Genomic DNA, 15,737 nt, shown 5'->3' on the forward strand with positions numbered 1-15,737 from the left:
CTTGCCTGTGGACGAATGCATCGTATTGTTGTACACATACTCAAGTATAGGCAAATATTGTTCCCACTTGCCCTTATTATCTGGCACATAACATTTCAGTAGATCCAAGACAGTAAAATTAGCCTCTTCTGACTATCCATCACTTTGTGGATGAAACGAAGACGAGAAGTTGAGCGTAGTGTCCATATTCTCAACCAATCCTCTCTAAAACAAACTTGTCATGCGAGGATCATGATCATTGACAATTGATTGTGGCATACCATGGTACTTAAACACATTGTAAATGAATAACCGTGCCATCTGATTAGATTTTATCTTCTTCCTGACAGGAATGAAATGGGTCTGTTTGCTGAACCTGCAAATAATGGTCCATATACCATCATTCCCTGTCGGCGTTCTTGGAAGGAATGTATGCAAAGGAATGTAGGTGTTTTCGTTGTCCCGTATTAAGTCACATGAAAAAAGATTGTCCTAAGAAAGAATCTAAAAATGAACCCACTACTGCGTTAACTCCTAACTCTACTCCTCAAGTGAATGCTATGGGTGTGGTAGAGCAAGAAGCTAAGCAGAATGGGACTTTCGAAGAGGATGAACTCATAAAATGCTATGGACATGTCAATGGTCAAAGGGTCATTGTGTTATTTGACTCTGACTTCTCCTATCCCACCCTCTTGGTGTAGGGGTTCTTTGAAGGCATGGACGCTTCGATCTCTCAAGAATGTGATGATGTCAAATTGATCACTTAACAAACCCAATTCACTGTCGTTTTGTAGTGTCTAAACTTACAAATGTGATATCATTTTGGCCATTAAGTGGTTTCGCAGGTTCATGCTCATTGTCAATTGGGAGAAGTGTACGCTTCTCATCGTGTTAGGTGCAACGGATTGAAATAGTGAAGATCTAGGTTTTACACTTCCACAAATCTTTCGTTCTTTCCTTGCGTTAATGGTTGCTTTTGAGCCTGAATGATAGTTTCTTTTATTTCTCTGAAGAGAGGGAATGAGAAAGAGAGGTCAAGATGTATGGAGGGAGAAAGAGCATGTTAGGTGCAGTAGAATGATTGTTTGTGCTTTGCTCAAGATGAGTGCTCCGAACTGTGCTCAAGGTTCCTTTTAGTTCTTATGGAAGGGAGAGCCTTCCGTTCTTAGTGGAAAGTGCTATGATCACGAACAAAGTAAATGGACAATGTGCGTGCAAGTGTGTGAGACTGAGAGATAGAGAGAGAAGAGAGATACGACACCAGAGACGTTGTAAAACCCTCCTCCGAAGGCCCTACTCTCGTCGACGAGAGTGGTCTACTTATGATTGCACAAAGTGATACAATGACGATGCAATGGGCTGATGCAATCTGGGACTATGGCGATGACGATGACGGTGATGACGACGACGACTTTAGGGCTGAAATCTGTGGTCTTCTAACTGCTGATTTTCGGGACTGTTTCGGTGGCTGAAAATGACTGTTTTGGCTGCGTTTTTGAGGCTGAAAATGGGGGATCTTCTGCAACCAATGGGGCTGAATCTGCTGAGTTTTTATCTGCTGCTGAATCTGCGTTTTGAATGCTGAAAAATCTGCGTTTTTGTGGCTGATGTTGAGGGCTGAAAACGCTTGTCTGTTGCAGGTCTGATGCTGTGTTTTATGGCTGAAAACGTTGAGGTCAAAAACGCTAATGGGCTGATTGGCTGAGGTCAAAAACGCTAATGGTGCTGGCTTGCTGGCGATGGCTACAGGTGGGAAAAACGCCAAAGTGGAGAGATTTCCTGGCGCTAGAAAACGCTAGGGGCTGATGTGTATGGCGAGGTTGGGAGATCCAAAAACGCCAAGTGCTGGGGTTCTGCTGAGAAGGTGCCTGTTGAGCATGGGCTCCTGCTGCCTCTTCTGCCAAAAAGTGCTAACTCGGGTTTGCTTATATATTAACTTAGCAAAATTGCCCTACCTACTTTTGTTGGAAAGTCACTTAAAAATAATAAGTGAAAAATATCAAAAATAGGGAAAATAGGCTAAGTGCACTGGAAAATTTCCCTAACTAAATCTGATGGATTCTGAAGGGAATACTGATGATCATGTTGTGTGCAACCAGAGGATATGCATCTATGCTAAGTGACTGGGCATGCACGGTCTACGAATAGACTCACAAAAGTGCCAGATCACTTCTAATCTAAACTGACTGGATTGACTGAACCCTGATCATGTTGTAGCTTGTCCACGGACACATAGGGTTGGATGTGTCACATGACATCCCCTCCTTTTCAAAGTGAGGTACTGGTACCGAACTGTATGGCGTCGAGGGAGATCGCCAATAGCATCCGGAATCCTGGAAGGGACTCTTCGCCGGCCCATTCTGATGTGTGGGTCGTGCGGTACTTGAACTTCATAAAGGTCTGCAAAGTTTGCTTCTTTGGGCCGCGCCGAAAGCAACACAAAGTCTTTTGTGGCTCCTTCCTTGCTTCAACTTCATCTAGAGTCCTGCTTCTTCCGTCTTCAAGAATCTCCATGGCTGAAAATTCCTGAAACCATCTCCAACACAAAACCATGAACATACCCATTCCATGTAAAGTGAAGGAAAAAAATCTTGTCTTCTCTAAAGACTGTGCATGCAATGTAGATGAACAAAGAGACGGAGTGACAACCCGTTCATCAAACACATGCAAACAATGAGATCGAGTCTTTCTCTTTTGATCTAGAGCCATCAACTTTGGCAATTCACAACGGAAATGCGCATGCTTGGTGCTCACACTTTCATGTGCTCGTTCGGAAACTGTGTCATGCCAAGGAAGAGTCATGGAATGTGACTTCCTGACATACATACTTTTTAGCTTTTCACGAAAAATCTGCATACATTCGTGCTCATCCATGAGAGAAACGTATTCAACATTCAATATGTCATGCCTAGGAAAAGGGATCACATAACAATGCTGACTAAAATATAGGAAACGATCACGAATGAAACACTCGAACAATGCGTGCGTATCAATCATGCGAACACATAATACTTCCTGTGACGGTTCTTTGGACCTAAGCTCGAGAGCCAAGATTGCCTCTTCTTGAGGGGGTTCTTTGGACCTAGGCTCGAGAGCCAAGATCGCTTCTTCGTGATTGATCGAATCTGCAACAAGGTTAGCTTTGCTAGAAAAAGCATCCACTAACACCTCATCCTGGTGAACAATCACATCTTCTTCATGTAACTTGTCATGCTTGTGAGAAATCACATCTTGATCATGCAAATCATCATGCTTGTCTTTATCATCTAAATCATCATGTAAATCATTGTCAATCAAATCATCATACTTCTCGTAATCATGCAAGTTCTGTGTGTCATGTTGTGGAGAAAAAGAGATTGAGAGAGTCTCCTTCTCTTGAATCTTTCAATCTTGTTCTGCATATTAGCAATGAGAGATGGAGAATGAGCAATGTCCTCTCCATGAATGACAATAGGAGAACCACTTGTGGCATTGAGAGTTATAGTGTTAGTCATAAAATCCATGAGAGCGTCATTATCACGAAACCATCGAATGCTCAAAATCATATCACATCCTGAGAGAGGAGAAACAACAAATCTTCTAGTGAAGGCAGTCTGTTGAATGGCAAACAACACATCAAGGCACTCCTCCGTGATGAGAGCGTTCATATCGGGATGAAAGACAGAGACCTCGATAGGAGATCTCGAACTAACTTCGAGGCGGGCTCTCTAAACAAGAGAGGAACTGATCACATCATGCATACTACCTGGGCCAAACAATATGACAAAACGGTGCCCCGACGTACGACCATAACATTTAATGAGAGAATCATCAATGGGAGGGTCCTAAGAAACTTGGGGCACACTCGTGTTATCATTCATTGCATTGACAGAGGAAGTGGGTGCTGTGGGTTCTTTAGATTCATTCGATTCAAGCTTAGGACATGTTCTTTTTATGTGACTCTTAATGTGACAATGAAAACAACGACCTTCCTTAGAATAAGTGCTTTGCTCTTCCGACGTGATATATCCTCCTACAATTCCTTGTGCTACCTTTTCATATGGAGTAAGCTTAGGTTTAGCAATTTTGTTAGCCTTATCCTTAGATTCATTGGAAGAATTCTTTGATGAGAGACTGTTGGAAGATTGGTTGGAAGAGTTATCATTCTTACCGTTCTGAGGATTCTGAGAAGTCTGCGAGGTACTTGTGGAAGTCTTGTTCTCCTTAGGCTTCCCTTTGTTGTGCTTCATCTCCTGTGCGAGAGCAATCGCTACCGCCTTGTTGAGATCGATTGGATCGAGAACCTCGACATCGTACTTGATATACTCGTCCAATCCAAAGAGAAAAGCCTCCTTACGCTCATCATCCAATTTTCGTAATTGAGTGCCTAGCTGCAAAATACGATTAGAAAAAGACATGACTGGCATACCATTTTGCTTGAGAGAGCGCCAATCGTCTTTCAATCGTGCGAGGTACTGAGGTGGCATAAACCGCGCCTTGAGCTTGTCTTGGAAATCAGCCCAATCGAAGGAAAGGGGCGTGAATCCGTCGGTTACCTCTAGGTGCGCGGCTAACTGTGCCTCTTGCCATGCGTGGTACCAATTGATGGCATCACCGGCAAGGTACATAGTTACCGTCAAAACTTTGCTATTTCCTGTCCTCTTAGTTGTCGCAAAATAAGCATTAAATTGATGCAGCCAAGAATGAATAACCGTAGCATCCATCTTACCGTCATACTTACTAAAAGTCAACTTCTCTGTGACTAGATGGTTGGAATCTGCATCGTGGCTTGCGCGACTTGATGAACTCCCACGATCTTTGGGTGGTTCGGTCTTCGAGGCTAGCACTTGGGAAATAAATTCTTGAGTGCGTAGCTCCCTTTGAGCTTCATGCTCGGCGTCCCTTTCTGCTTTTCGTTCATCGCGCTCGCGTTCGAAAGCAAGGCGATTGGTTTCTTGTTGTGCCAACGCAACTTGATTCGCTTCTAAAGTAACGCGAGTCGCTTCTTGTTGTGCCAGCATCATGTCCATCATTGACTTGACCATCATCTCCATAGGAGTTAGAATAATTCGTGGCGTAGATGGCGAAGGGGGAGGGTCGAAAAAATCTCCTGGTGGGGAAAAATCTTCGCCGCCTCTCTCATGCTCATCACCTGTATGCGAAGTATCCATTCCGCGTCGGGTGACGACCATGCACTATGAACTTGGGTTCTTAAGTTCGCGAGGAACTTGGGTTCTTGAGGGTCTTGAGGTTCTTGAGGTTCTTGATTCTAAAGGGTCTTGGGTTCTTGAGGTTTTCTTTTGCTTGCAAATCGCGTTGGAGAAGGATCTTCTCTTCACCCGAGTTCTACTCTTCTCTGCGGGCGCACCCCTTGGTGGCCTTGCGCTCACACCAAGGTTGCTTTTTCCCACCTCACGTCGATTGGCCGGCCACTAAGTGCACGGTCCGCTCTCAATGAGTGAAAAGAGACACAAGGGGAGGCTGGACAAGCCCTTCTTTCTTGGGATTCCTGTCACTCTTCAACAAAATACGATAAGGAATCAACACACCCAAGCGAACTTGGGTTCGTGCGACCTAAACAAGCAAAAAAAAAAACTTCTGGTTCTTGTGGTTCTTTCCTTGAGTGATACAAAACACTGCCAAAGCTCTGATACCAATGTTAGGTGCAGCGGAATGATTGTTTGCGCTTTGCTCAAGATGAGTGCTCTGAACTGTGCTCAAGGTTCCTTTTAGTTCTTATGGAAGGGAAAGCCTTCCCTTCTTAGTGGAAAGTGCTATGATCACGAACAAAGTGAATGGACAATGTGCGTGCAAGTGTGTGAGACTGAGAGATAGAGAGAGAAGAGAGATACGACACCAGAGACGACGTAAAACCCTCCTCCGAAAGCCCCACTCTCGTCGGCGAGAGTGGTCTACTTATGATTGCACAAAGTGGTACAATGACGATGCAATGGCTGATGCAATCTGGGACTATGCCGATGACGACGACGACTTTAGGGCTGAAATCTGTGGTCTTCTAACTGCTGATTTTCGGGACTGTTTCGGTGGCTGAAAATGACTGTTTTGGCTGCGTTTTCGAGGCTGAAAATGGGGGATCTTTTGCAACCAATGGGGCTGAATCTGCTGCGTTTTCATCTGCTGCTGAATCTGCGTTGAGGGCTGAAAACGCTTGTCTGTTGCAGGTCTGATGCTGCATTTTATGGCTGAAAACGCTGAGGTAAAAAACGCTAATGGGCTGATTGGCTGAGGTAAAAAACGCTAATGGTGCTGGCTTGCTGGCGATGGCTACAGGTGGGAAAACGCCAAAGTGGAGAGATGTCCTGGCGCTAGAAAACGCTAGGGGCTGATGTGTATGGCGAGGTTGGGAGATCCAAAAACGCCAAGTGCTGGGGTTCTGCTGAGAAGGTGCCTGTTGAGCATGGGCTCCTGCTGCCTCTTCTGCTAGAAAGTGCTAACTCGGGTTTGCTTATATATTAACTTAGCAAAATTGCCCTACCTACTTTTGTTGGAAAGTCGCTTAAAAATAATAAGTGAAAAATACCAAAAATAGGAAAAATAGGCTAAATGCACTGGAAAATTCCCCTAACTGAATCTGATGGATTCTGAAGGGAATATTGATGATCATGTTGTGTGCAACCAGAGGATATGCATCTATGCTAAGTGACTGGGCATGCACGGTCTACAAATAGACTCACAAAAGTGCCAGATCACTTCTAATCTAGACTGACTGAACCCCGATCATGCTGTAGCTTGTCCACGGACACATAGGGTTGGATGTGTCACGTGACACAGAGAGAGAGAGAGAGAGAGAGAGAGAGAGAGAGAGAGAGAGAGAGAGAAGAATGACATCCGATGGGGTCCCAACCAACCCTCTCAAGGGCCCCCCATACCATTGCCGATGTGGTAATTGCTTCTGATTGCGTAAATGGAATGTACACACATGCAATACCTCAAGTGCAGACTCTACTGACTCGAATGGGGAATGTTGCCGCGGTAACTCTTCAACCTCCGGGGTTGATTTGATGCACCTTTGGATCCGTCTCGATGTGGGATTGCGGAATGCGGATGGCCACCAAGGGGTAGATCTGAGGCGGATCTGCGCTCCCGATGAGAGTGGAATGAAAGACTAAAAATGCATATCTTGATGATGCCGATGATTGGCCGCCAAGAACAAGTACGTCTACCTAAAGTACGGCCGAGCACAACCACAAAACAGCCCCAATCCCTAATCTGCTCCTGGGAGATACCGAAGCTACCACTGGACAGGAAAATGAACTCTACCACACCATCTCAGCTCCTGGACGGGAAAGTAGTCCAAAGGAGCTGGCATGAGAGGATAATGTCGCCAATGGAATAGGTTTGGGGAAGATGTCAGCAAGGTTATCCAAAGTCGGTTTGTACTCTAGTTGGTCTTCTCACGAACAAAATGGTATTGAATCTCTATATGCTTGGTCCGGGCATGGAACACCGGGTTCCTCGCAATGGCAATACAACTCTGATTGTCTTAGTACATAATGGTCGTCTGTTGTGGAAAATAGCCCATCTCCAAAAGTAGCCTCCGAATCCATGCTGACTCACATGTAGCACTACAAACAGCACGGTACTCTGCCTCTGTGGAAGACAAGGCAATTTTTGGTTGTTTCTTGTTGCTCCATGAAACTGCTTCTGAGCCAAAAGGAAAGGTAAAACCTGTGGTCGACCGTCGTCTGGTTGGATCACCTTCCCAATCTGAATCACTCTATCCTCGTAGAATGATCTGGGAATCCGTACCTCTAGCTGCATACCAAATGCCTAATGACTTGGTCGCCTTCAAATACCGCAGGATCCTAAGGGCTTGCTACATATGTAGCTTGGTGGGTTTCTGCATAAAGGAACTGAGAAGACCCACCGGGAAACTGAAATCCAAATGGGAGAACCAGCCAGTTTCCGATACTCTTGCATCTACTAAAACAGGAAGATCTAACTGTGACAACTTCTGATTGGGATCCATGGGAGTAGAGATAAGTTTGCACTCGATCATACCAAAAGCTTCCAATAATTCTTGGATATACCGCTCTTGAGAGAGGAAAATGCCCCCCTCAATCCAAGAAAATGATGAAGCAAGCCAAGATCTGTCATCTCAAACTCCTCTACCAAGGTTTCCATAATACTGCGGATGTGCTCAACATGGCTACTTGCAATCACAAGATTGTCGGCGTAGAGGATAATAAGTGTCACTAACCCTCCCTCACGGTAAATGTACAAGTCTAGATCAACAGAAGATCTTTGAAAGAAGTGTCGTAGGAAAAGGAATCAATCTTCTAGTACCACGCTCAAGCAGATTGCTTGAGGCCATTGAGGACCGTGAGCAACCTACAAACCATGTCTGCAAAGTCCGGATCCTCGAACCCTAGAGGTTGTTCCACATAAACCTCCTCCTCTAAATCACCATTGAAGAATGCCGAAACCACATCCATCTGAAAAACCAACCACCCAAAAAAGGTAACAAGGGCAAAAACAATCCGTACGGTCACCATCCGTGCGGTTGGGGCAAAGGTCTCCTCATAGTCTAAACTGGGTTTCTTGGAAAAGCCTTTGGCAACTAGTTTCCCCTTGTGCTTGTCCAAAGAACCATCAGCTTTGTACTTGGTCTTGTAAACCCATTTGACCCCAATCACTTTCCGCTTGGCAAGCCGCAGAACCAATACACATGTGTTGTTCTTCTTGATGGAATCAAGCTCTTTTTGCATGGCCAACTTCCACTTTGGTTGTGAAAGTGCCTCCTCAATTGTAAGAGGAACATTGTCCTTGATCACTGTAGACATCAATACATAGTTCACCTGTAGTAACGGTTCATCCACCTCAGCAAGTTGAAGTCGCTGAGAGCGTCATGTGGTACCGGCTTCACGCCAATCAGTGTCACGTGACACATCCAACCCTATGTTTCTGTGGACAAGCTACTTCAATAACAAGGGTTCCGTCAGTCCAGTCAATCTAGATTAGAAGTGTTCTGGCACTAGCGTCAAACAATTCAAATCGGCACCAAGACAAGTTCAAAACAGATACCATCCATTTCAAACAGATTCCAAACAGGATCACCAAATAAGATCACACAGAACTCAAACTTAAAAAGCAATCTCGACATCAATCGAGCTCAAAAAGTCGACTGACTTTCCATCCTGAAACGTGCACCAAAAATTAGGGTTAGGTTCATTCCGTAAGGTCGTAGCCGAGCACAGCATGGTCCATCAATTTTTGGACAGACAGTGTTTCTTTGGCGGCGATGGTAGTCCCAAGATAGCAATCGCACCAAACTACCAAGGTTATCAACTCGAGAAGAGACATCTACTGAGAGATGTCGAGAAATTTCAAAATATAATCTGCTAGGGTTTCCATGGCAAGCATTTCAAGATTCCCCACTCTGCCAGAAGTTACACTCCGAAGGAAGATGTCAGAAACCATAGAACTTCGGGCAAAATTTTTCTTGAAAGCTTACCAAGTCCTTGAAAGTGTGCGGCTTGGTAGCTATAGACATCAACATCTACATGGCACTGTCTTTGAGAAAAACAGCAGCTCGAAACAAATCTTGGATCCTTTTCTTGCAAGTGATCTTAATGGCTTATGCCCTGTAAGACATGAGCGGTGAAGACAGGAGTGCGCCGATGCGCGATGAAGGGTGGGAGTGGCTAATTAGTCCGGGTTGGAGGGCGAAGATACCTCAAATAAAATAAAAATCCATAGCTCTGTCTGCTCTTTTGTAGGACCGGTATGCTTTCAAAAAAGCATACGCCTGATGCTCTGATACCACTATCACAAAGACGAGCACCACGTGCCAATAGAAAAGAGAAAATTGAACAAAGTTTTAGCACTTCAATAACAACTGAACTGAAAGAGAGACGACACGCGACATGGAGTGGCGAAATTCCACCCCAGAGAGTATTGGCCCCAAACCTTGGCGCCCCTTTCGGTATTTCTTTATATTGCATCAACACAGTACAAGCCGGTACTCCAGACTCTGCAGATTCTCCAGGAAGCATGCCAGAGAATGAGCCCTAGCCTCATATTTAAAGGCCCTTGGCCTGAAAAGCAATTACAGTAAAAATCCTTTAAAACTCAAAAGCTTCTGGTCCAAAAGCAAAGCCAAAAAGCTGCCAGTGCAATTTACGAAAATCCGTATAGCCTGCCACATCATCAGCCAGCGCAAAGCGCGAAAATCTGTACAGCCTGCGACGTCATCATGTCAGTGCAATTTTTTGAAATCTACCACGTCATCAGTTTTGGCGTGTGTCCGGATCCTGCTTTATTTTAATCCTTTATGTCACTTGGGGCCCCATCGGACGGGGTCCCCATAAGTTGGTAGGACTTCTTCTTCTTCTGCTACTTGTTCTTCTTAGGGTTTAGCCCCTCGGCCGGCATATTTAAGTTGGCTCCATTCTTTAGGGTTTTGCCGCGTCAGCAATTTGTTACACTGGAGAACACTGGAGACTCTTAGCCCGGGAAACCCTAGCAACAATTGACCTGCAACACATATCAGTAGCACAAGTGCAAAACACTGGAGACTCTTACCCCAGGAAACCCTAGCAACAGGGGTCTCGTGTCACAAGGCGGGCACCACGTGCCAATAGAAAAGAACAGACTGAACAGACTTTTAGCACTTCAATAACAACTGAACTGAGAGAGAGAGAGAGACGACACACGACATGGAGTGGCGGAATTCCACCCAAGGGAGTATTGGCCCCAAACCTTGGCGCCCCTTTCAATATTTCTTTATATTGCATCATCAAAGTACAAGCCGGTACTCCAGACTCTGCACCTTCTCCAGGAAGCATGCCAGAGAATGAGCCCTAGCCTCATATTTAAAGGCCCTTGGCCTGAAAAGCAGTTATAGTAAAAAGCCTTTAAAACTCAAAAGCTTCTGGTTCAAAACCAAAGCCAAAAACTGCCAGCGTAAATCACGGAAATCCGTACAGCCTACCACGTCATCAGACAACGCAAAACGCAAAAATTTGTCCTTAGGGTTAGGGTTAGGGTTTCTGCAGTTTTAGGGTTTTTGGCAACAGAATTAGGGTTTGCAGGTTTTAGGGTTAGGGTTTCCAGAATTAGGGTTTCAGCAGTTAGGGTTTCTGGCAGAAATTAGGGTTTGCAGGTTTTAGGGTTAGGGTTTCCAAAATTAGGGTTTTCAGAATTAGGGTTTCTGGCAGAAATTAGGGTTAGGGTTTTCTGCACTCGAGCAACCACGTCCTCACTCTGTGACACTTCTTCTGCTGCTTGTTCTTTTTAGGGTTTAGGCCCCTCGGCCGACATCTGTAAGTTGGCTCCATTCTTTAGGCTTCGACACGTCAACAGTTTGTTACATCTCCCCTTCTTGAAAGAGAGTAATCGCCCGCGATTACAGCATATCTGCAAAACAACTCAAGTTAGCTCAAAATTTCCGAGGGACATTCCGAGGGACAATCAGTTTGCTCTTTTTATTAAGGAGTTAGCTTCTCCTTTCTGCTCTTTTGATCAAGGAGTTAGCTGCTCCTATCGGCTGTTTTGATCAAGGAGTTAGCTTCTCCTTTCGTCCAAATCGGAACTCTTGATATTCCGGCGTAGTAAAATTAGCCATCACACCCAGACCGTACTGATCTTCCACGGGTGTCTTGATGCACTAAAATTACATACCCAGGCAATCTCATCCAATTAGGAATATTCAGTGTTTGGCACATCACAATGCAACACAAATGCTCACATATGCATGTTACAAGACATAGAAACATAAAGCCGCCGATGAACACTCCTCCCGCATAACCTAACAAGGTCCGGGCCGGGAGATATTCAACGACTCCCTCATCACTCCTCCCGCATAACCTAAAAAGGTCCGGGCCGGGAGATATAGAGGCCTTTTACAACCAAACGCCCCCCAGACCGCAGCCTGCATCGTTTGGAGGTGCTGAGAGTAACCACTGCTCAGACTTCTTAATACTCCTCCCGCATAACCATCCAGATCTGGGCCGAGAGTCACACCAACAATTATTTTACAAGCATACAACCAAACGCTCCCCAGGCATCGGCCTGCGTCGTTCGGAGGTTTTCAAACATACAACGAAACGCTCCCCAGGCATCGGCCTGCGTCGTTCCGAGGTTCAAACAATACCAAAACAGTATTTCTCACTTCTCCACCCAGGAGTAAAATCACCAATCATTGAAACCAGTATCAAACCAGAGTCAAACAATTCAAATCGGCACCAAAACAGGTTCAAAACAGATACCATCCATTTCAAACAAATTCCAAACAGGACCACCAAACAAGCTCAAACAGAACTCAAACTTAAAAAGCAATCTCGACATCAATCGAGCTCGAAAAGTCGACTGACTTTCCATCCTGAAACCTGTACCAAAAATTAGGGTTAGGTTTCTTCCATAAGGTCGTAGCCGAGCACAGCATGGTCCATCAGCTCTTGGACAAACAGTGTTTCTTTGGCGGCGATGGTAGTCCCAAGATAGCAATCGCACTCGGTCTCCAAGTTCATCTGCTCGTGAAGAGACATCTACTAGGAGATGTCGAGAAACTTCAAGTTATAATCTGCTAGGGTTTCCATGGCAAGCACCCACTCTGCCAGAAGTTGCACTCCGAAGGAAGATGTCAGAAACCATATAACTTCGGGCAAAAAAATTCTTGAAAGCTTGCCAAGTACTTGGAGTATGCTGCTTGGTAGCTGTAGACATCAACGTCTACATGGCACTACGTCTGAGAAAAACAGTGACTTGAAACAAATCTGAATCCTTCTCTTGCAAGTGATCTTAATTGGCTTATGCCCTGTAAGACACTGCGGTGAAGATGAGAGCGCACCCGATGCGCGATGAAGTAAGGGTGGGAGTGGCTGATATCTCAAATATAATTCAATTCCAATAGCTCTGTCTGCTCTTTTGTAGGACCGGTATGCTTTCAGGAAAGCACACGGCTGATGCTTTGATACCACTGTCACAAGGCGGGCACCACGTGCCAATAGAAAAGAGCAGACTGAATAGACTTTTAGCACTTCAATAACAACTGAACTGAGAGAGAGAGAGAGAGAGAGAGACAACACGCGACACGGAGTGGCGGAATTCCACCCAAGAGAGTATTGGCCCCAAACCTTGGCGCCCCTTTCGGTATTTCTTTATATTGCATCATCAAAGTACAAGCCGGTACTCCAGACTCTGCACCTTCTCCAGGAAGCATGCCAGAGAATGAGCCCTAGCCTCATATTTAAAGGCCCTTGGCCTGAAAAGCAGTTATAGTAAAAAGCCTTTAAAACTCAAAAGCTTCTGGTTCAAAAGCAAAGCCAAAAACTGCCAGCATAAATCACGGAAATCCGTACAGCCTGCCACGTCATCAGACAACGCAAAACGCAAAAATCTGTCCTTAGGGTTAGGGTTAGGGTTTCTGCAGTTTTAGGGGTTTTGGCAGCAGAATTAGGGTTTGCAGGTTTTAGGGTTAGGGTTTCAGCAGTTAGGGTTTCTGGCAGAAATTAGGGTTTGCAGGTCTTAGGGTTAGGGTTTCCAGAATTAGGGTTTCAGCAATTAGGGTTTTCAGAATTAGGGTTTCTGGCAGAAATTAGGGTTAGGGTTTTCTGCACTCGGGCAACCACGTCCTCAGTCTGTGACACTTCTTCTACTGCTTGTTCTTCTTAGGGTTTAGGCCCCTCGGCCGGCATCTGTAAGTTGGCTCCATTCTTTAGGCTTCGACACGTCAGCAGTTTGTTACATCTCGCTTCATGCGAACCTACCGGGGGGCAACACCGTTGAGTGCATCGCCGAGAAAAAGGTCCGTCTACCTCATATACGGCCAGGCAGAGCCACATAACAGCTCACTCTCTAATCTACTCTTGGGAGATACTGGAGCCATCATCGAACAGGATTCTGAACTCTAATAGTGATGGCATAGCACTGCATGCCTAACTAGAAATCCCAAAACAGGATGCTAACCACAGGGTTGGGTTACACACAAGAGGCCCCTCACCAATCCTTTCTATTATGCAAGGCGGCATCCTTTCAAATCATGCTCTCTTATCTATGTGCACTGTGTCATAGGATTCCCCAGTGTTGTGTAGGGTGCCTCGTCTTGAACATGGTATTCTTTCAAATAACACACTTCGTATTCACTGCTCAAAGCTTCTGGTGTGATAGGTGCACCCTCCAAGGGGAGATTCACCGCAACAGAGGGCTGCCCAAGTTGATCTCTCAGTCAAGTTTATCATCCATTGCGCCAGACATTTGTGTGCCTTAGAAGACACTTCAAGTAAAGATTCACCACAACAAAGGGCTGCCCATTGTCCCGCTGATCGGCGTTGATTCAAGAGGTCAAGATCCGAGATGGTTGTCCCTTGATGGAGGCCACGCCTGTTGCCACTGTTTTCAGCCATCTTTGTAATATTTGAGATGTTTCATGCTTCTTTAAAATAAGAAAAAACATTTCTCTCGAAGCCGGAAAATCAAAGATTAGAAGAATGAACACTTTAAACGTAAGCTGTATAACCTTTCATGTTAAACGCCTTCATAACCTCAATCCAATGCAATTATTGACACACATGCATGCAAACGTGACAACTGTGAAGGGGATACGTGACTTGAGAGCCAGCTGCATATGGTTGGGCTATACTCAATTCAGCCAAATTTGACTCTACACGACAGAGCACATCGTCCAAAGTAGCCACAAAAAGAGCTTGATGGAAGCAAAGAAAAAATGGGGACCCGGGAAGTGAGAAGGAAAGGGAAAAAACGCAGAGGGGAGGGGGGGGGGGGGGGGGGGGGGGGGGGGGGGTGTTGTGTTGTGCTGCTTGATTTATGATAGAGGTACCTGGAGAGTTCGGAGCCTCAATCACAACATCACCCATGACGATCACCAATGTATCTCATCAAGCACACTAAATATGTAGAGTACAGTGTCACTCGCTTAATTGTCAAGAATGAAGCATCTTGACTCCATTACTTCAAAATGTACGCTTTATCGAAGCTCCGCAGAGCACATGATTGAACAGCTTCGGTCTATAAAAGCAGAGTAATCTTGTTTTTACAAAAAGGAGAGAACGTGTGCAGAGCCGCTGCTTTGTTCGCACTCTGTTGCAAGCTTTTCGAAACAAAAAGGTAAACTACCCACATTCGGTTCTGCGGCCGCAAAGGGGCCCACAACGCAGCTATTGCTGAATGCTCGTCACTTTCACGGGAGTCTTCCCCCCAAAAACGCCTCACACGCGCAAATGCAATCGTTAAGTGGCCTAAAACAAAAAGGACTTGCTTTGGGAGAAACTCACAAGGGCCTGCCGAAATTGATGCCACCCACTTTTGAGGGGAGATCATCATAGGATGATAAGAGCCCTCTGTTTTCATAATGCACATGCACTATGGCACTGCCTTAAGGTGCGCAATGTATATTTGACGAGTGTGTATGTGGAGTAACTACAATTTGTAATATCTTGCCTTGGGTATGCATTCATTCACAACTGCTAAAACTTTTGGCATTTGGCAATGTGCCAAAGCATCTTAGGCATTCAATGTTGTCACCAAAGAAAGGTCATTCATAAAATACAGTATGTCCAACCGTAGAGCTTGATTACTATAACCATACAGTGAAAAACAATCTGAAATTTAAACAAAGCAAAATTTATTGTATGCGAAAGTAGTACCCCATTTTACAGTGACATAATAAGAATGTATTATGATTGTGCCACTGTTAGGAATGCAAATTTTTGACAAAGCAAACCCCATCATACTATGATATGGTAAGTATGTACAATGATTTTATGCAAATAAGACAATTTTTGCATTTGAACACATCA

At 45.0% G+C, this 15,737-nt stretch overlaps 1 protein-coding gene across 3 annotated transcripts in view; it reads right to left on the reverse strand.

Moving 5' to 3' along the window:
• LOC147460179 (uncharacterized) overlaps positions 1-15,163 on the reverse strand; it is a 54,293-nt gene extending 39,130 nt beyond the window's left edge. Inside the window, exons 1-2 of one of the 3 annotated variants that reach the window (XM_086511278.1) lie at positions 14,524-14,649; positions 14,213-14,350 (exon numbers count right to left, since the gene is read on the reverse strand). In XM_086511278.1, coding sequence (XP_086367404.1) covers positions 14,213-14,324 — 112 coding nt within the window. In that variant the 5' untranslated portion in view covers positions 14,325-14,350; positions 14,524-14,649. Of the gene's footprint in view, positions 1-14,212; positions 14,439-14,523; positions 14,650-14,758 lie in introns of those variants that run through there. The other 2 variants (XM_086511280.1, XM_086511279.1) reach the window with 2 other exon arrangements.
• Positions 15,164-15,737: the final 574 nt, after the last annotated feature.

This window comes from Adiantum capillus-veneris, chromosome 4, assembly GCF_014529385.1.
Source record: "Adiantum capillus-veneris isolate H3 chromosome 4, ASM1452938v2, whole genome shotgun sequence".
NCBI lineage: Eukaryota > Viridiplantae > Streptophyta > Polypodiopsida > Polypodiales > Pteridaceae > Adiantum > Adiantum capillus-veneris.